This window comes from Chlorocebus sabaeus, chromosome 9 (genome assembly GCF_047675955.1).
Source record: "Chlorocebus sabaeus isolate Y175 chromosome 9, mChlSab1.0.hap1, whole genome shotgun sequence".
NCBI classification, from domain to species: Eukaryota; Metazoa; Chordata; class Mammalia; order Primates; family Cercopithecidae; genus Chlorocebus; species Chlorocebus sabaeus.
The window spans coordinates 22,576,270-22,597,050 of NC_132912.1; the positions used below are offsets into that span (position 1 = coordinate 22,576,270).

The 20,781-nt window shown below is 43.0% G+C and overlaps 1 protein-coding gene across 6 annotated transcripts in view; it reads right to left on the reverse strand.

The window, feature by feature from the left end:
* The window catches only part of PIP4K2A (phosphatidylinositol-5-phosphate 4-kinase type 2 alpha), a 180,902-nt gene that overhangs the window by 34,482 nt on the left and 125,639 nt on the right, over positions 1-20,781 (reverse strand). For 5 of the 6 annotated variants that reach the window (XM_008002490.3, XM_073018784.1, XM_073018782.1 and 2 more), the window contains exons 4-5: positions 19,001-19,153; positions 1,469-1,615 (exon numbers count right to left, since the gene is read on the reverse strand). In XM_008002490.3, coding sequence (XP_008000681.1) covers positions 1,469-1,615; positions 19,001-19,153 — 300 coding nt within the window. The remainder of the gene's footprint in view (positions 1-1,468; positions 1,616-19,000; positions 19,154-20,781) is intronic. The other variant, XM_008002491.3, reaches the window with a different exon arrangement.

Consider the following 20,781-nt stretch of genomic DNA (forward strand, 5'->3'; position numbering starts at 1 on the left):
CAGATATGACATTCCAACTGTCTCACATTAAGTCAAGATATTATGGAGATTTGCAAAAATGTAAAATAATGCTACTTGTCTCATTAATGTTTTTGCTTTTGGAAGATAGTTATTTTTCATAAAAATGTTAACATGTAATGGTTTTCTCATTTTTAAATAAACTACATATTCTAATATTTCTTATATTAATTTTTAATACTGTAAATATCCACAGACACAACTCACATCTGCAAAAGCTTTTGAGGGTCCTCTTTTAAGAGTGTGAAAGCGTTGAGACCAAAAAACTTGAGAACCAAATGTCAGAGACCAGAGTTTGGCAAACTTTTTCTGCAAAGAGTCAGAGGGTAAATGTTTCAGGCTCTGTGGTCCCAAATGGTCTCCATGGTAACTATCCAACTCTGCCATTACAGTACAAAAGTAGCAACAGACAACACAGAAACAATGGGCATGGCGGTATTCCAATAAAAATGTATTTATACAATTGGCCCAGCCAGGCGCCGTGGCTCATGCCTATAATCCCAGCACTTTGGGAGGCCAAGGTGGGTGGATTGCTTGAGTTCAGGAGTTTAAGACCAGCCTGGGCAACATGGTAAAATCCCGTCTCCACCCAAAAATACAAAAAATTAGCTGAGCATGGTGGTGCATGCCTGTGGTCCCAGTCACTTGGGAGGCTGAGGTGGGAGGATTGCTTGAGTCAGTGGGGCAGAGGTTGCCATGAGCCAAGATTGTGCCACTGCACTCCAGACTGAGCAACAGAGGAAGACTCTGTCTCAAAAAAAAAAAAAAAAAAAAAAGAGTCCTTCAAGTAGAATTTGGCATTCAGGCAAGTCAGTTTTTCAGCCCCTAACTTGAACATTCTTCCCTGAGTTGGTGATACCAGAAGCCAGATTATGTCGCTCTACTCTCAGAATTTCCAGGGGACCTCCTTTCTCTCCAAGCCTTTGAAATGGTCTCTGTACTTACAGTTCCCTCTGCCAGCAACATTCTTCCTCAGCTCATTTCCTCATCTCCTTCAAGTCTGCTCCAATGTCATCTTTCTCAGGGGACCCTTCCCTGACAGTCCTATTTAAAACTCCCCCATTCTTTCAATTCTGTCTATAGCACTTACCACTTCTGGGTATGCTCTATGACTAACTTATTACTTTTACTTACTGTCTGTCTTTACCCACCAGAATGTCAGCTCCCTGAGTGCAGGTTTGGTTTGTTCATACCGTTATTTCCAGCACCTAGAACAATGCCTGGTATGTGCTTGAATATTTAAGTAGATGTGATATCTCTAACATGTGCCAGTGTTTTTTGGTGAGACCAGCAAACACTTATTGCCTCAAAGGAAGGAATACACTGCTACTTGTCTGGTGGCTTTAAGTGCTGAGTGGCTCCAAAGCATTTTTGATGATCAATGACAACATTTACAATGTAGAAGAGTAAGCTTGAGTTACCTCACAAAAATTCATAAAATCAATCTCACCTTTAAGTCGTATTTCCTATATACAGACAAACGGTGGCTGAACACATTTCTTGTAACTATCACATATATTTCAACTCCATCAACATTAAGCCGGTACATGCCCAAGAATTGGGGAAGAAGGGTGATCCCATGACATTCCACTATGTACTGCATAGGAGAGAAAAAAAAAGGAAAAAAAATCCAATCAAAAGATTGCTTCCTTAGATGTAAAATACATACACCCATGGTGTTTATACAAAGTGAAAACCTCCAGTCATTAGGGTTCTATTTACAGAAAATGGCCATATTTGTACTGCTTACCAATCACATCTGTGTTCACCATATCTACACAGAAAAGAAAATTCAATTTTATCTCCAAACAATTTTTTTCCAACATTCCAAATGGAATTTGTAAGGTCAAACCTTGGATATGATAGTGTAAGGCAAGAGGACATGTGACTGTCTTTCTCAAATTCCTTTGAAGGGATATTACACTCCACCTAGCACCTTTGCCTTCTACCCCCAAAGCCCTGACTACAGGACTGAGGCAGAGCGACCTGGCCGCTAAAATCAGCTTCTCTAACATTGTTGAAGGCGAGATTAAAGAGGAAATTGTGGAGACCCCAGTGTTAGAAGCTGGGAGGGCTGAGCTAAGCTTCCCATGAGAACAGGGCAGAAGGGGGCAACCCCTGTGACCACAGCACTCTCACTCCTGCTCTGCCGGCAGGTGGGGACTGCCTGGTTCCCTCTGGTTTCCACCAAGTTAACTGGACAAGCCCCGGGTTGACACCATTTCCCAGGAGAGTTGCAAAAACACAACACGACCTTGGCTGTTTTTCATGACCACATTCTAGAGGGCCACAAGATGGAGCCACTTCTCCCCGAGAGCAGATTTTCACAAAACGGGTCCCTCTGCACTTCCCAAAGGAGGCTTAGGTTTTCCTTCCTTTAAAATCATGGGGAAGGAATATTTCAAAAAAGCTCTATGTCCATTGACACATGTGTGAAATCTCCAGGATAATAAACAGCATAAATGGTGAGATTCCATTATTGTAAGCACCATACATGTTGGGCATATTCAGAGATGCTGATGATGCAGTTGGAGGGAATTCTGATCTTTATACTGCTTGAATTTTTCATTTTCTTCTTCTTTTTTTTTTTTTTTTTTTTTTTTTTTACAATGAGCATTTTATAAAAAATACAAAAGTAATTAGAATGTCCTTTCAAACTTTTTAGTTGTAAATACTGTTAATAATCAATTCTGATAATACTTAACCACCTTAAGAATGAAAGTCTTCAGTTTTGATCATTAAAGATAAACAGCATTGGTACCTGACTTTGATTTTTGCCAGCTAGAGTTTTGGCAAGTTTTAAAGCTGCATCTTCCCTTTCTTTTTTCTTGTTGACAATAACTGAGCTATATATTTTAATCTCACATAATTCCTGAGGAGAGTTTCACCTTGTTATTTGAAATTAGATGAATGAAACATTTTCTATTTCTTTCCTTTCAAAATATAATAAATTGAGTTTTGCTAATGCAAAACAGGTAGTAAATAGCCATTGGGTGAAAAGAAAATTTCTCACATCTGATCTAGAGAAATAAAAAGGGGTTCTTGGCCTCTGTAGAAAGGTGGCTGGATGGGCCTTCAAACATGCAGACTGAGGAAGTCCAGTCTCCATGTGCAGTAGAGAGAACGTAGGTTTGTGAGCCTGAAAGGCGTGTGTGTGTGTCCTGGCGCCTCCATTTATGAGCTGTGAGATCTTGGGCAAGTTACCAAATCACTCCACATTTTAGCTTCATTTTCCAAAAAAAGAGCCTAATTCCTACCTTGAAGGTTGTTTTGAGGGTTACAGATAAGAGTATGTCAAAATACTTCACACGATGCTGTGTACGACACTATACTGAAGATGATAATGATTATTTTCAGTCAAAACTATTAAGAAATTTTAATGTTATACCTGTTTTGTGCTCCAAACTGACATACAGACATGTACTGGGTGGGGTCTGCTCTGAGGCAGTTATTTTTGAGGCCCACAAGACAGTCCCTGCCCCGGGGCACACACCGGTTTTGGTTTGGGTGCTCAACCCCTCGCTGCGCTCTCATGATGGACTACATTTACAGAATCCTGCCGTGTCTCTATGATTCAAGTTGCCGTACAGAGCCACAGACGGCTATGTCTCATATGGAAAAGAACCAATGCTACAAATATGGTAAAATTCTTTTGACTATTATACAGCAAATCATTGACTAGTTGCCCCCTCTTAGGAAAAAACACCCATACAGATTACATTCTATACCTTCCCTACCTTAAAGATTAGCTAAATTACTACACTGAAAAAAGATCAAATCTGTCTACTTTGCCAGGTGCGGTGGCTCACGCCTGTAATCCCAGCACTTTCAGAGGCTAAGGTGGGTGGATCACGAGGTCAGGAGTTCAAAATCAGCCTGGCCAAGACGGTGAAACCCCATCTCTACTAAAAATACAACAATTAGCCAGGTGTGGTGCACACCTGTAATCCCAGCTATTCGGGAGGCTGAGGCAGAAGAATCACCTGAACCCAGGAGGTGGAGGGTTCAGTGAGCCGAGATCGTGCCACTGTACTCCAGCCTGGGTGACAGAGTGAGACTCCATCTCAAAAAAAAAAAAAGTCTGTTTACTTTATCACCAAGTCTACACGCAGTTGTTCTCAAACGTACGGCTCACCTATGGGGCTCCTTGATGAATACCTAAAACTCCTGAGGATATAAATACGTACAAACCCACAAGTCATACCAAAGTTTATTAGATTGCAGTACTGCCAAGCTGCAGGTGGTATCAAAGGTTTAGAAAGCATTAATGGGTTAAAATTTTGCAGCAGAGAAAATTATACCCATTAACTGAATCTCCAGGGGGAAGCACTGGGAAAAGGGCACACTGTTGCATTTTCAGTGGAGGAGCATTTAACTGGGTCTGTGAATGCCTGGGCTACGGACCTCTGTTCTCTAGCACGACGCGCTGCTGTAGGCAGATGTTGGCACAAAGAGGCCTGAATGAGAATCCTGGTGGATCCTCCCAGTTGACCCAGAGAATGCTGAGCACAAATTCATAACACCAGCGGGCCTAACTCCAAGGATTCCTACACACAGCAGCTGCTGGAGGGCAGCCCTGAACCAGGGAGACTGGATTCACAGCAACAGCTTCAGCCGGGGTCTCACGAGCCTCAGTCACGCTGCACAGCTAGGAGGCCCCCGATCCAGCTCCGTGTTCCTTACCTGTGTGACCTTGGGACAGTTATTCAACCTCTTGGTCTGCATTTGTAAACTGGGAGGTAATAATAGTACTTAATGAGTAAATGAGTTAATTACAAAGTTTTTAGAACAGAGTCTGGCACATAAAAAGTAGTATGAAGTGTTATCTACCTTATGAACCTTTTCCATTTTCATCAAACCTCAAAACCCCCTCATCACTCTCAATATTCATTCACAGAGGTCGACTATGGTGGCTCACACCTGTAATTCCAGCACCTTGGGATGCCAAGGTGGGCAGATAGCTTGAAGTCAGGAGTTTGAGACCAGCCTGTCTAACACAGTGAAACCTTGTCTCTGCTAAAAATGCAAAAATTAGCCAGGTGTGGTGGTACATGCCTGTAGTCCCAGCTACGCAGGAGGCTGGGTGAGGCAGAAGGATCGTTTGAACTTGGGAGGCAGAGGCTGCAGTGAGCCGAGATCGCACCACTGCACTCCAGCCTGGGTGACAGAGCAAACTCCTGTCTCAAAAAAAAAAAAAATGTATTCATACATTCACTTAAAATACGTATTGAGCATCCATCATATGCCTGGTACCATGAGCGGTGCTGACTTTGCATCGCAGAGTGGAGACGCCTGGTTCTTGTCTGCAAGTTATCCTATTTCAGGTGGAAAAGGGTGCCATGGGAGGGGAATGGCTTGACTTCTGGTAGCCCCATCTCCCAGTGATACAGTTTGAATATACGTCCCCTCCAAACCTCACGCTGCGATGTGATCCCCAATGTTGGAGGTGGGGCCTGGTGGGAGGTGACTGGGTCATGGGGGTGGGTCCCTCATGAAGGGCTTGGTGCCATGGGGAGAACTGCTTATGGAAAAGGGCCTTCTAGTCTCCTTCCCCACCTCTCACCAAGCCATGCCAGCTCCCCACTGCCTTCCAATATGAGTAGAAGCTTCCTGAGGGTCTCACTCGAGACACATGCTGACACCATGCTTCTTGTACAGCCTGCAGAATTGCAAGCCAAATAAACCTCTTTTCCTTATAAATCACCCAGCCTCAGGTATTCCTCACAGCAACACAAACAGGTGAAGACACTCAGTGCTTGCACGGCAGATCCCCTTCGACGAGCAGTCTCTCCAGTCACACTGGGACCAGTCTTGTTGGGTTCCTGGGCATCCACCCCCTCAGTCCAGGATCCTCAACCTCTCTCCCTCTACTAGCAGCTTCTCAATGGCGCTTAAATGTGCTAAAGTTTCTCTCAAGAAAGCAACAAAAACAAAACACAAAACACCCCCTCAATTGCAGAGATGCATGGTCTGGCACTGCCTGGATCCTGGCTTGAACGCACACTTTGAGGGCAACTGGGGACACCTGATTATGCCACTAACTAGGTATTTGGTGATAGTAAGGAATTTATCAGCAATTTTCTTATCCTGAGAAGTCCTTATGTTTCAGAGAAGCATATCAAAGTATTTACAGAGGAAATGTGTCTGTGATTTACTTTTGAAACACATCTGCAAAAATAAAATGATGCAAAATAAAATGTTAATAATTGTTCAATCTAAGTGATGGGTATATGCTACCAATTTTCTGTCTGTTTGAACATTTTTACAATAAAAAGTATAAAGAAACACAAACCCTTCTTTGACTGCATGTCTTTCTCCATCTCTGGTCTCTCTCCTGACTGGCTTCTTGGCAGAGTTATCTACGCTTATTTTCTATTGCTCTGTAACCCCCATCCATTCTGCAGCTCATCCTGCTCTGGATTTTACTTTCCTATCCCTTCAGAGCAACTGTTCCCCCTGAGATCTCAATGACCCTTGAGTGGTTAAATTTGACAGATGCTTCTTCGCCTTTCTCTCTCTTGAATCCGATGAGCAAACAGCGCTCTTGTCCAGGGCTTCCTCCCTTGGCTTCTGAGACGCTAAGTTCTCCTGGCAGTCCTCTTCCTACTCTGTCCCACCTTTCCTGCTCTTTGGCCAATTCTTCCTCCTCTACATGCAAACTGTCAGGGCCCTGACCTAGATGTCCTCTTGTCTTCTCTTCTTCACTGTGTACAGGCTACCTGATCCACACCTTTTGTTTGCACTTCTATCTGTGTCTCGCTAACTCCCAAACTTATGATTCCCAGTCCGTGATCTTTCTTTTGAGTTGCACATCCATATAGGATTCATGTAATATGGCTTCCTGCCAAATGTAAGCTCCACTGCCCTTAGCAGGACCTCATGTGTAAAAAACATTTCATATACAACTGTTGAATAAATAAACAAATGCAGCAAATAATTTTAAAAACCCAAGATGTTTCCTACAGATGCCTACTCTCTCTGCTCTCTATAATTAACACCATGACCTTTACCTCCAGGTGTTGTAAATATGAAAATTCTAGATTTTGAAGGCAGAAAAAAACCTGTCATTTATGATGAAAGGGAAGTCCTAGATTTTTCTCACGATGGCCATGACAAGTGAAGAACTTTACACAAGAAGTAGGAAAAAAGCAGGCATATGTCGGGCGTGAAAGGAGGAAAAGAGGGTACTACAAAATAACTGTTTAAGGATGCTAAAAAAAAAAAAAAAGGCAGTCATATGGTTAACTTGGGGGAGAATTCAGAAACGGTCACGGTTTATCTGTTCTAGGGCTACTGCCACACATGCAAACTGTACGACGCAATGTATCCTCATTCTCTAGCATCATGGGAGAAACAGAACTTTGAGGAAAGGGGTAGAGCAGAATCATAACCCTACTGATATCAATCTGTCACTGAATAACAGTAAAGAATCATATCCGATGATTTATACAGAATTCACACTTAAAATTCTCTTAACTTCCCAAAGTTTGTATGCACTGATGAAGTTGATAAATGGTGTTCTCTTTAAACCACAGAATCACGTGCACAGCAATTAGAGGACGTCTGCCTCCTTCCCCTCCAGCTCCTCTCTATCCTCACCCTTGGAGGGGAGGGGATCTTTGGGCATAACACTGCTTAGATGTGATGCTCCCATACCAACAACAGAGGAACTTGCTGCCTTTAAGATGCCCCATTCTGGCCAGGCATGGTGGCTCATGCATGTAATCCCAGCACTTTGGGAGGCTGAGGCGGGTGGATCACTTGAGGTCAGGAGTTCGAGACCGGCCTGGCCAACATGGTGAAACCCCGTCTCTACTAAAAATGTAAAAATTAGACAGGCATGGTGGTGGGTGCCTGTAATCCTAGCTACTCAGGAGGCTGAGGCAGGAGAATCACTTGAACCCAGGAGGGAGAGGCTGCAGTGAGTCGAGATTGCGCCACTGCACTCCAGCCTAGGTGACAGAACGAGACTTTGCCTGAGAAAAAAAAAAGAAAAAAGAAAAAAAAAAACCACCCCATTCTGATGAATGTGGCGATAAGGGAAACAGGACCTGCTGATGACTCAAGCAGGGCCAAGATGCAGCTAAGGCCCCGGGGTGAGGGGTGGAGAGGGCAGAGGCAGGAAGGGGTGAGGGGTGGAGAGGGCAGAGGCAGAAAGGGGTGAGGGGTGGAGAGGGCAGAGGCAGGAAGGGGTGAGGGGTGGAGAGGGCAGAGGCAGGAAGGGGTGAAGGAGGGAGACTTCCATGAGCACCCACGGTCTAGATGTGGCTACAAGGCAATCCTTCCCCACTGGCAAAAGGACACCATCAACACAGTTGTCCCTTTCTGCGATGGTAACGTCTCGCTTTACAGACTCGACAGGTGCAGTGCTCTAATGGCCCAGGAGGCTCCTCTGTAGAATGGATGAGTGCCAACTGCTGTCTGCAGCCACTTTGAAGTCCCAAGGCAGATGAGGCCGCAAATGGACCAAACACTGAACAACGTTGGCCGTCCCTGTGTGGCTCAGAAATTAAGAGCACACACCAGATAAGTGGGCTTATTCTCCTGTGAGAGCACAGGCAGCATGTACACAATACCGAAGAGTGTTCCTTTCAGCAGTTCCTCGAATAGGGCTTTTCCCCTGAGGCATTCCTCCCGGTGGCACAATGCTCACCTGTCATTTCCACCTGTCTGACTCTGCAGGTCACCTGTAGCTAAGCCCTCTGCTCACATCAAACAGCAGCTCTGCCTGGCACCTGAAGCGGAGGTTTCTAGATGCCTGTGATGCAGCCATGGCACTGAGCTTCCATCTGCATAGGTGCTGAAAATCTGCTCTCAAACTTTATAAAAGTGAACCTGATTATCACCAATTCTTCTTACACTTGCCATATGTAGCTAAGTCAATCACACTTATTCTTGGGGTCAGCTTTCCTATTCTTAGTGTTAAATTCACTATGTTACCTACGCTTGCATTTTACAATATTGTTTTTGCCCAGCTACTTGGGGGGCTGAGGCAGGAGGGGTGCTTCAGCTCAGGAGTTCGAGATGAGCCAGAGCAACACAGGGAGATCCTATCTCTTAAAAAAAAAAAAATTAAAATACTCCTTTTATTAAGTACTGTTCACTTCTGCACTGTCATAGCTGGGCACCTCTTGTCACTTTCCTTCATTACTTACCTCATAATAGCTTCTGCTAATTCTAAGAGTGCTCTCAGAAACTTTCCTGTATGATGGCTTTATTTTTTAATTTTTTTTCATCTGTAACATGCATTTCCAACACTAACAGTTTTCACTTTTTTCTGTCTTTTTTAAAAAAACAATTTGCTTACAGCTGGGCATGGTGGCTCATGCTTGTAATCCCAGCACTTTGGGAGGTCGAGGCAGGAGGATCGCTTGAGTCCAGGAGTTTGAGAACAGCCTAGGCAACATGGCAAAACCCCATCTCTACAAAAAAAACAAAAGAAATAAGCCAGGTGTGGTGGCACATGCCTGTATTCCCAGCTACTTGGGAGGCTGAGGCAGAAGGATCACTTGAGGCTGGGAGGCTGAGGGTGCAGGGAACCGTGTTTGCACCACTGTACTCCAGCCTGGGCTACAGAGCAAGACCCTGTCTCAATCAAAAAAAAAAAAAAAAAAAAAAATCTACTTATAAATGATGTCATCAACAAAGGCAAAGTTTCTTCCTTCCTAATTCTCCCTCAGAACTTTTTCCTGTACTACTGTGGGCTTGTTAGAAACGTAATGCAATGATAAATTAGAGTCGTGGAATTAGGCTTTAAAAAACATAAAACATAACAGCCACCAGACCTAGGTTTCCTTTGCTCTTAGGCACTCACCGAGAATAACAAGGGTTATGAAGCCCCGATCTGTTGCTCTTCTCATGGAGAATGAAATGCCATTAAGAGATTCACAGCTGACTGAAGGTTGCAGCAGAGAGGGTTCTAAGTGATGTACTGCAACAGATAAATATTTATAACTCCGCATGATAGTGTGAACCTGGGCTCCGGCTTTCGGGAATTGCTGTTATTATTGTGTTTCACTCATTTTTTTTTTTAAAAAGCTTGAAGTGACAATTTAATATAGCATCAAATTAGTACTTCAATGTAAATTCTTGTTTCATCTAATGTTTTTGAAAGGTTAAATTATCTGTAATCCTTATTGTACCACGGGCTATGTTTACAGATTATTCCTACAACATACTTCACATGAAAGAAAAGGAAAGGGAAAGGAAGGGAAGGAAAATGAAGGGAAGGGAAGAAAAGAAAGAAGTCTAGGCAGCCTGAAATTATGGATTGCTCTGGTGTACAATGGCCAAATAAGTAAACAAATGACACAACTTTCTTTGAGTGGATGTCTTGGTATATTCGGGGATAATGGTCTGTAAGCATCAGTTAATATAATTTATTTTGATTTCAAATCGTCTTGAAGTAAAAAAAAAAAAAAAAAAAAGGATGACTACATTTAAGCAAATGTAACAAATAATAAAACAAATAAAACTTTACTGCTTTTCTTAATTAAGCTTGATAAAAATCAAGCTTAAAAGGAACAAGCATTCTTCTGTAGTATTTACACAAATTCTTCGCACTGAGATATGCAGAAATGCCTAAGTGCACATATGGATGTGCCTAATTCAATTAGTGACACACCATAATAAAGACCCATAAATAACATCATCATTAAAAATGAAATAACTTTGTAAAAAATACAATAAAGTGCGTTATTATATGTACATATGCCATTTGTTACAAAAAGCACAGAATGGCTGCTCAACACATGACTGCTGGCAGGGAGCTCTGACAAGCCCAAGGCCTCCTGGACAGCCCCATCCCAGACAGGAAGCTTAGCTGGTATCAAAGGCAGGAAGGTTCCAGAATGGCCCCTGTACCCCACACACAATTGGGAGCTGGGGCCTGAGCGGCCTATGCCTGGGGCTGGGGGTACTGAGCATTTGAGCAGGTGCACCCGAGAGCAGGTGTGTCCAGGGAGCATGTGAGGAGCTGGGATCCAAGCCAAAGTGTTGGAGGTGCCAGACAGAGCCTGTCAGGAGCACATGGGTGCAGGGACACTGAGGACACCAGCATGGTGGGGGAGTGGGCCCAGGGGCTCCCACTCCTAGCAAAACCCTTGAAGGGTGCAGACAGAGTCCAGGGCTGGGAATCCCCACCCTCCTCTTTTGCAGAAACAAAACTCTCTGAAAAAGAGCCTCCCTAAATTAGCCTTCCCAAGCATTGCAGAGGTGAAGATGAAGCTATGAGTTCAGCAAGACTCTCGGACACTAAAGAAAGCAAGTGTAGCCACAGAGATGGGATGCCGATTCCCTCCAGGGAAGGCCGTGCTGCCCAGCTGAGGGTGTGCGGTCCGCAGAAGGCCTGCAAGGGCAGCTCCTTCTAGGTCTGCCTTCTGAGGGCAGCCTGTCATTTTGGCCCAACATAGGAGCCTCTAGTGCCCCGCCAGGTTAGCCGAGGCTTGACTGGGCCAGCAAGGCAGTCTGACTTCTCCCTCTGCCCTATCTCACTTCTTTCCTCTTCCCTACATAAGTTTTGATCCTGATCAACATCTTGACCCCAAACTGTGTGAGCATCTGGTTGGGCAAGTCACTGTGTGTGAGAGTTGGCAGACTGAGACAAATTCAGGCCCCCAGGAATTACAGAGGTGGGGACTCTCAGGAGTTACTCTCAGGAGTAAGTTTTGAACAGTTATGCGCAAAACATCTAAAGAAACAAAGGATGCAATTTCACAGATGAGCATAAAACAATAAACTATCAGGAATGAACTGTCAGATTTTGAAAAATCTCCTGGAAAACTTCTAGAATAAAAAAGATAATTGTTGAAATTAAAAAAAAAAAAAAAAAAAAAAAAAGGATTAGAACAGTTGAAGAGAGACTTAGGACTGGATGATATACTTTGAAGAATTTACCCAGAATTGGGCAGAGATGTTTGGAGATGGAAAATGGGAAAGAAAAGTTAAAGATGAGGAAGCCAGGATGAGCACATTAAAGATACACTTGTTGGAGAAACAGAAGGAGAGAGGTGAGGCTGAAAGAGAAAAGGACTGCGGAACTCCGCAGGAAAAGCTTGCTGGGGAGTGAGCTGGGCAGCTCCCCGTGAACCTAGGAGCAAATGGCTGAGGACGTTGGGAACAGAGGGCTACAAACGCCCCTGTCAGCAAGCTTCAGGGCACTCGTTGGGCCACAGGAACTCCCAAGATGACAAATACTTTCACCCGTTTCTAAAACAGAAGCAAGACGTGTCCGCAGCTTCCAATGGCAGCAGAGGGTTTATTGGGAGCTTGTGTTTAGTCTCATAATCTGATACTTACACAGCACTGAGAATATCCAAGTAGATACTGGATATCCAAGGAGGACCCTCCAGACCCATCCAGTCAGAGCCCTGATGAAAGTCTAAGAAGCACTAATGCAATGTAGAACCTTTTCTCTTTTGGTGCTACAACCCTCTCCACTCTTTTTTGCTTTTAGCTTTTATAGTCCCTATTTTCTCAGTTTTGTTCTACTGAAGCCTCATCCTTTGAATAGTAACACCAACGTTCCTGACCTTCAGGAAAGGATAAGCAGATGTACTATCAGGAGATTTCCAGGAAGTCACATGCTCACCCTAAAATCCTTGAAATTTGAGGTGCTAATTAGCTTATTTAACAGGGAGTTTAGATTTGGAGGCAAACCTTCTGGATTCAACTAAAGGTATTAATTGTTTCCCCAAATAAAAGGATAAGAAAGGAATTTAAGTCATTTTTACCAATTTCACCCATTTATCGATTCAGTCACTTTGAAATAAAAAAGTAAATTAAAATGCTACATTTCAAAAGCTATTAAAATACTCAATAATATTTTCGTAAGGTATTTCTTGATCACCTACATGGCAACTTCCCTTGGGTTACATTGTAAGTTCTATACAACTTCTGGGAGGTATGTTACCGACAATGTCTCTCAATTTTTTTTTTTTTTTTTTTTTTGAGACAGAATCTCACCCGGGCCGGAATGCAGTGATACCACCTTGGCTCACTGCAACCTCTGCCTCCCAAGTTCAAGGGATTCTCATGCCTCAGCCTCCTGAGCAGCTGGGACTAGAGGCATACACCACCAACCCCAGCTAATTTTTTGTAGTTTTAGTAGAGACCGGATTTCAGTGTGTTGGTTAGGCTGGTCTTGAACTTCTGGCCTCAAATGATCTATCCACCTCAGCCTCCCAAAGCACTGGGGTTACAGGCATTAGCCACTGTGTCCAGTCAATACTTTTAAATTTTAATTCAAGTTGAAGCTACATGATACCAAAGCTCCCAATGAATTCAGATCAGTGGGGGGGGGAAAGTCAGTCAATTTAAGAAAAAAAGATATTCAAGTGGGTTCTTTGCCTTTTTTTTTTTTTTTCCTTTTTGAATGTTCTAACATTGTTTAGCTAATCAGCTGATAATCATCATTTATAGGACCTGAGTTTCTTATAGCCTAACAGAAATGTGAAAAGGATATTTACAGCGAAACATTACTTTCCCAACTACAAGTAAGAGAAAATAAAATGAAGTAAATGAAATTTATGAAAGTTTGCTGTGCTTCATGTGAATTCTCCATTGGTCTGAGAGATGATGCTTTCCTTTCTTTGCACAGAGTGAAAATTACGGTACAATTTGGGCAGGAAATGAAGAATAGAGCAAGATACTGGAACTTGGGGGAAAAATCTAACTCCTTATGGCTGAAATCTTCATAATTCTGCATCAGTGCCATAGCCTACCAGAAACCAGGCCCCCTAGTGGATTAAAACTGTTAAGGACTGAATGCCACATTAGAATGATTTCAACACAGAGGTGTAGGAAATTAAATACAAGAACGGTATTTAATTAAAAATCTTATTCAGTCACTCATTTAGTACTTCTTTTTCTTTCTTTTTTTTTTTTGAAACAGAGTCTCACTCTGTTGCCCAGGCTGGAGGGCAGTGGCGCAATCTTAGCCCACTGCAACCTCCACCTCCTGGGTTCAAGTGATTCTCATGCCTCAGCCTCCCGAGTAGCTAGGACAACAGGCACGCACCACCACACCTGGCTAATGTTTTTGTATTTTTAGTAGAGATGAGGTTTTACCATGTTGGTCAGGCTGGTCTTGAACTCCTGACTTCAGGTGATTCACCCACCTCAGCCTCCCAAAGTTCTGGGATTACATATGTGAGCCACTGCGCCCGGCCCATTTAGCACTTCTTATACACCAGACACTGCTCTGAGCATGTTATAAATATGAATTCACCTAATTAGCACAACACCCAAATGAAGGGGGTACTATTATCCAAATATTATAGACCGAGAGGTATCAAGAGTGTAGGTAACTTGCCCAAGGTCATGCCATTGGCCAGGGGCATGGCTGGGACCGGAAGGTGGCTGGCTGGCTCCAAGTCTTTGCTCTTGAACCACCTGCCACACCAGATAGCTGGGAAGGTCAGTGTGTCAGAAAATTAATCCCAGGAAGAATTTACTCAAACATTCAAATAACTAGCAATGTTCTACTTCTCCAGAGGCTGGCCTTGGGGCAATTTTAACCCTCCAGAATATAATTGCAACTGTGGCTGCATTTCATTAAAACAAAATACAACAAAGGAAAAGGAAAATAAAGGGCTGTTGGGTAACCAAAGTTGTCAGAAAGTCCATGCAATTCACTCCACGGGAGAAACCCTCTATGAGAGCCTCTCAGCAACTGATACGCAACTGAACAATCTGCATTCCTTGTCTAGATTTGGAAGGTACAGAAGCCCAGATAATTCCAAGGTAAGAGCAACAACAAGCAAGAAGAAACAGAAGAACTGACGATCACTACTGAAGCAGGAGACAGAAAGTTTCTTAGATACAAACCCTAAAAGTACTCTAGGCCCACATAAAGAAGGAATGAAGGCCTGACATATACCTCAAATACCTCTGAGCATCTCAAACTACAGGGAGAGAAATGTAAAGCTTGACAGGCCTCTCTGGGTTTACCAGTGAGAGGCCTGTGCCCGGTCACACGGAATCACACAAGGGTATGCCAGGCTGAGCTCACACCCAGTAATATTCATCAAAATCTTGTTTGGAAGTGGCATACAAGAACAGCCTGAAGAACATTCAAACAGAAGCCAGACTGGGAGAGAGTGCTAGGCAGCCGGTGTGCATTGTGGCCTTTCTCTGTAGAACAGCATTTACTAAATGTAAACTACACGTTGGTGTGGCCTTTGCTAACTGCTGCGGGTGTGATGTTTGACTCAGCAGACCGGATCTTCCTTCATGAACACCTGCCAACCTGAGCAGGGTCCCAGCCCTGCCCTCAGTGAGCCTAGCAGGGGTCACCCTGAATAGATCAGTATCAAATAAACTATGTGAATGATGAACCTTTTATGAGGTTTCTGTGGCATTCTCTGATTACGGAATTAACACTGTTACTCTCCACTGCTGCTGTAGTTTGAAAAACCTCTTCTACGTGAGATTTTGCTGAGATGTATACAAGTGGCATGTTCATCTTCATTTGGGTCAACATTTGTGTCACCCACACATTTCCTTGTCCTTAATTTGTTTTTAAATGTAATTTAAAAGTGGCCAAATTAGCAAAACCAGAAACAAAAACAAATGGTGCTGCAACCGTGGCTATATTTACACATGGCGTATATTGATAATTAGCAGCCTATATGGATCCTTTTTTTTTTTTTTTTTAAGTTCTCTGACATTCTTGTATGTTTCTCCGCCTGTGGCAAAGATGTTGTTTTATCAGGTCAGGTGTCTTGTGTCTGCTCTGTGGGGAACTCCTTAGAGTCAACCCTGCTGGATCTTAGTACCAAGACCACTTACATTTCTCCCTGGCAACAGACTCAAAGTATCAAGCATGCTGGTCATCTTGGCATGAATGTCTACACTCATTCCAGGCTCCATTTCGTGCCTTTATCTTTCTGCCTCCTCCTTTTCTTTTTTTCATTTATTCTAGCCTGTATTTCCAACTTCTTTGAAGGCCACCTTAAATCCTTTCTAGAATAAGGTCAAGAGTGAATACATGAATAAATGAATGAATGAATGAATGAAACGCAGGTGCAGAAGCTGAGTTCAGAGATCACCCAAGAGGCAGTTCCTAACAGGTGAGGATCTATGTCTCCTGACTTCAACTTAGTGCCCTCTAAATAATTTACATTAATAATGTGATTCTCAATCATTAAGACCCTACAAATTATATTTAAAATATTCTGTTTATAAAAAGAAAAAATATAGATGTTGGATAAAGGAGACTTTTCTGAATAAAGAACACACCAAGAAGATAATGATTTTGTAGCAGTGGAACAAAAGGAAGTCTTTACACTGTTAAAGCCCCTGGGAGGTGTCAATAGACTTATTTTGATCCCACACTTATTTTAACACTGGGGATGTGGGATGTGTCAAATCCCTATGTTACGTTACAATAACTACCCCAGAGAAAACATTACAAATTGTGATTTTTGTAAAGTCAAAGGATGCTAAACTCAAAGTTGTCATCGAGAAGTTGATACTTCAATTGTGTCACATTTTATTAGCATAGTATCCTAGCCATTTATCAGAACAATATGTTCTCATCAGTCATGAGATATCACTTTGCTTTGAATGTTCTGAGACAACTGAAAGAAAGTATAAAAAGAATGCATAAGTATAACATCAATTTCCAGAGGAGAAAAAATGAAAAAGTAGACTGTTTAAAAGGTGAAGTGTTAAAAGCTGCAACCTGTAATTCAATTCATTTAGATAACAGAGCCTCAATGTCTTCCCCCTCACAGGTACTGTCCTGACACTTTAAAATTTCCTTTAGAATAAGAGGCAGTAACATAAGCAGTGTAGAACAAAATTTCAAAAGGAATAGATATTATAAAAGATTTATTACATACTAAACGAATTTAGAGACTGACTGATTTTAGAAAACAAACTAGAGGCAGTACAACATTTCAAAAAACAGAACGTAGCTCAAAGATCTTTACAGACTTCACTGCAAGCAAAATGATCACACTTGCAAAGATCGGAAGAATAAGCAACTGCCAAAAAAGAATCCATGATATTAGAGCATAATGCATGACCCCAAAGTAATGCTTTGGAAGGGATGTTTAAACAGACATCTAGGAACTCACAAGTCCAGGCCAGTGCTGCCTTCAAAGCAGATACTTAGTAAGTGTGATTGTTTACACTCGAGAATCCTTTTATTAATATAGTCAGGGTCTGTGGCACTTTATTTTGAATACCCTTTGTGACAGCCAATTTTTACCTTTGGAGGATTGGGAGCTGTTTAAATTAAAAACACAGTGTGACTCTGCTATGAATGGAAAATTTGTGTCCCCCAAAATGCTCATGGTGAAACCCTAATCCCTAAATGATGGTATTAGGAGGTGGGGCCTTTGAGAGGTAATTAGGTCATGAGGTTAGAGCCCTCATTATGAGATCAGTGCCCTTATTAGAAGTGACAGAAGAGGGCTTTTGATCCTGTCCCCATCACCCTACTCCTGCCAACACAGGTGACGATACAGTGAGAAGCTGGCCGTCGGCAAACCAGGAAGAACCCGACCATACTGGCACCCTGATCTCAGACTTCAATCTCCATAACCGTAAGAAATAAATTTGTCATTTAAGCCACCCAGTCTACGCTTTTTTATGACAGCTCAAGCTAAGATCCTAAAAGCATCAACGTGTGTATGTGTTTTAAACACCAGTTCTGAAGATGATTCCTGGGATGTTGCAACAGCAGACATGTTCATATCATATGACTAGAACTTCTCAAAGTGACTTAGTTGTTACGTCATTTTTATACCATAGATGTTATCTTGATAATATTGATGCTATGGCCACCACCATACATTGAGTATCTAGTGTGTGACAGACACTGTGCTAAGTACATGACGTGCATTTTCCTATTTAATCTTGAGAATCCATATGAGGTGTTATTATTATCCTGACTATATAAACAAAGAAACTGTGGCTTCAAAATCCAGGCAGGGTGTGGAGACTCACACCTGTAACCTTAGCACTTTGGGAGGCCAAGATTGGAGAAATGCTTGAGCCCAAGAGTTCAAGACCAGCCTGGGCAACATAGCAAAACTCTACCTCTATAAAAACACAATTTAAAAAAATTAGCCAGGCATGGTGGTGCATACCTGTGGTCCCAGCTACTTGGGAGGCCGGGGTGGGAGGATTGCTTGAGCCCAGGAGGTTGAGGCTGCAGTGAGCTGTGATCACGCCACTGCACTTCAACCTGGCAGCAGAGCAAGACCTTGTCTCTAAAAAAACAACCAAGTCCAGAAGTCACATGGTTAGTAAGTGACAAGGCTGGGATTTGAGCCCAGGATTGTCCAACGCTGGACTTCACGCTCTTATACTCCATGGTGAAGGAGGCCTCTTACAGTGCGGGCTGGGCCTTGGGAACATGTGCTGTACCAGGGAAGCTTGTGCTGGAATTTACTATATGAGAGACAGATTGCTGCTTCCAAGGATGGTCGATTTTACCTCCAGTGATTACAATGGAATTATGCTCGGGGATGAAAAGCGGGCAAGCAGCAGACCAACACTCACCTTCTAAAATCAGAGGGCTTGCTATGTAGCAGATTGGAATGGGGTGGGCCCTGCTGGGGCCAGGACAGAAGAACCACTGACAGCAAAATGGGATTTGGAGGTGTAAATGGATACAAACTCAGAGGTCAACACCCAATCTCTGGCACAGGCAAAAACTTCTGCCAAGTTGCCAAATCTTAAGATGAAAGATTTCAAAATCAGAGCAGTGAAAACTGAATCTATTATACAAGAGTATTTAGGTTAAAAGTGTTATATAAATAATGAATGACCTTTATAGCATAAGCATGCCTAAACATTAACTGCCAGGAATCTGGCCACTGTAATTTTAGAACACCGGGTTAGAGGAGATTTTTATATGAAATGTGTTCTTCTTGTTCTCTAACTATATATTTAAATCTTTGGCCTTGGTGAGAAATCGCTATGCATATTAACCTTCTTGGAGTTTCAAGTAAATATCAAGAAAAATTACCTGGTGGTATTTCTTCAGGATGTTGTGCATTTCGGCCACGTCTTCACTGGTAATGGTCTTGATGATGTATCTTTTGTCGTAGGAAGTGTGAAAACGAGCTCCACTGCGGGCCTGGGAGTCGTTGGGGAGGGGTGCACTCCTGGTCAGGGAATTCTTCCCGGATGGGGTAAGAGGGGAAGGAAGCGGGGAAGATAACTAGTTAAAGGTGTGGCTTTCTGATTCCCAGAGAATTTGTCATCATTGGAAGTTTTCAAAAACATTTGTGTCTGGGATAAATTGATAAGTAGGATGACATTTTTACATGCATCATAACTCACATTGCAAGCCTTTCAGATGAAATGAAAACAGCTTGAATTGTACTATGATTCTAATATCCTTAAAGCAGACTAATGTCTACAATTATAATCAAAGTAACTTTAATCACTTAGTTCTTTTCAGAGTTGGACAAGATCTCAAAGTTTTCTTCTGAATAAAATTAGGTTCCAGTCATAAAAGAAAATTTTACAGTCACTGAGCATTTCCTTACATGACAGGTATCATGCCAAGCATTTTGCACAGATTATTTCCCCCAATTCTGATAACATTCCCATGCAATTGTTACGATTGCTATCATCATTATTTTACAGACGAGGAGATGGGGATGAGAGAGGCTTAGTATCTGGGCAAAGGGCGCATAGCTAGCAAGGGAAGAGCTAGAATTCTGACTCCAGTGTGGCTGGCTCAGAACCCAAACTCTCAACTAGTAAACTACTCAACTAGTAAAGTACTTAACTTGTAGACTATGCTACCTGTGTGCCCCAGGAGGAGAGGGCAGGAGCCTGGGAGAGTGTCTTCTAAAACAGCTCCTCCTTAGGCAATTTGAATTCGGTCCATCCTCCACTCCCTACCACCATTTTTGAGAACTACTGATATTCTGGAGGGTGGACACCGAGGGGCTCTGAGTAGGGGCTCTTCTGACATCATTCACTCCAAGATCTGGTTCATGCTAGTGACACTGGCTAGGCAGGTCTACCCTTCTCCTCCCATGTGACTTCTGTTCAGATCTCTTTCTTACATCCTCCAAGAAGCCTCCTCCTTGTCCCAATCTCCTGACAATGGCTGTCCAGGCCATGGGGTCTAGCAAACCCCACACATGGTTAGTAAGTGACAGGGCGGAGATTTGAGCCCAGGATTGTCCAACGCTGGACTTCATGCTCTTATACTCCATGGTGAAGGAGGCCTCTCAGTGCAGGCTGGGCCTAGGGATGGCCTGTGTGGGATTCAAAGGCAAACACGCTTTCTCCTTTTAACTTCCTCTCTAGAGTGGGCATTCAAAGGCCTCAGTGGCCAAATGCTGTCAGGTTAAGGGAACATGGATATCTTCAGAGAGGCAGGTGATAGTTAGCTCTGCCCATGGATTTGCAAAAGAAAGAGTGCCTTTCTGTCTAGTATATTCCAGTCTCTTTATCCTTTCCTTCCTTTCTAGATGAAATCAACAGGACTGAACCACTTGAGGTAGAATCAGATTGCAGCAGTGCAGGGGTTCATGCAGGTCCTACCTATGCCTGAAGAGAAAAGTGGCCCATGAGCAAATCTTCATCTTCCAGGATTCTCACCTCACCACCCTGGCAACCCCTGCAGTGGATCACACATTCTGCAATAGCACACCTTGACCTGAAGGCAAGCAGGCGCACCTGCCAGATGCAGAGTCAAGGCCACCAAGTAACTGAATCTGCTTTCCTTAGCTTATTAGAAAACTTGAGAGAAGGAAAAACAATCTACATAATCCCTAGTGACTTTAA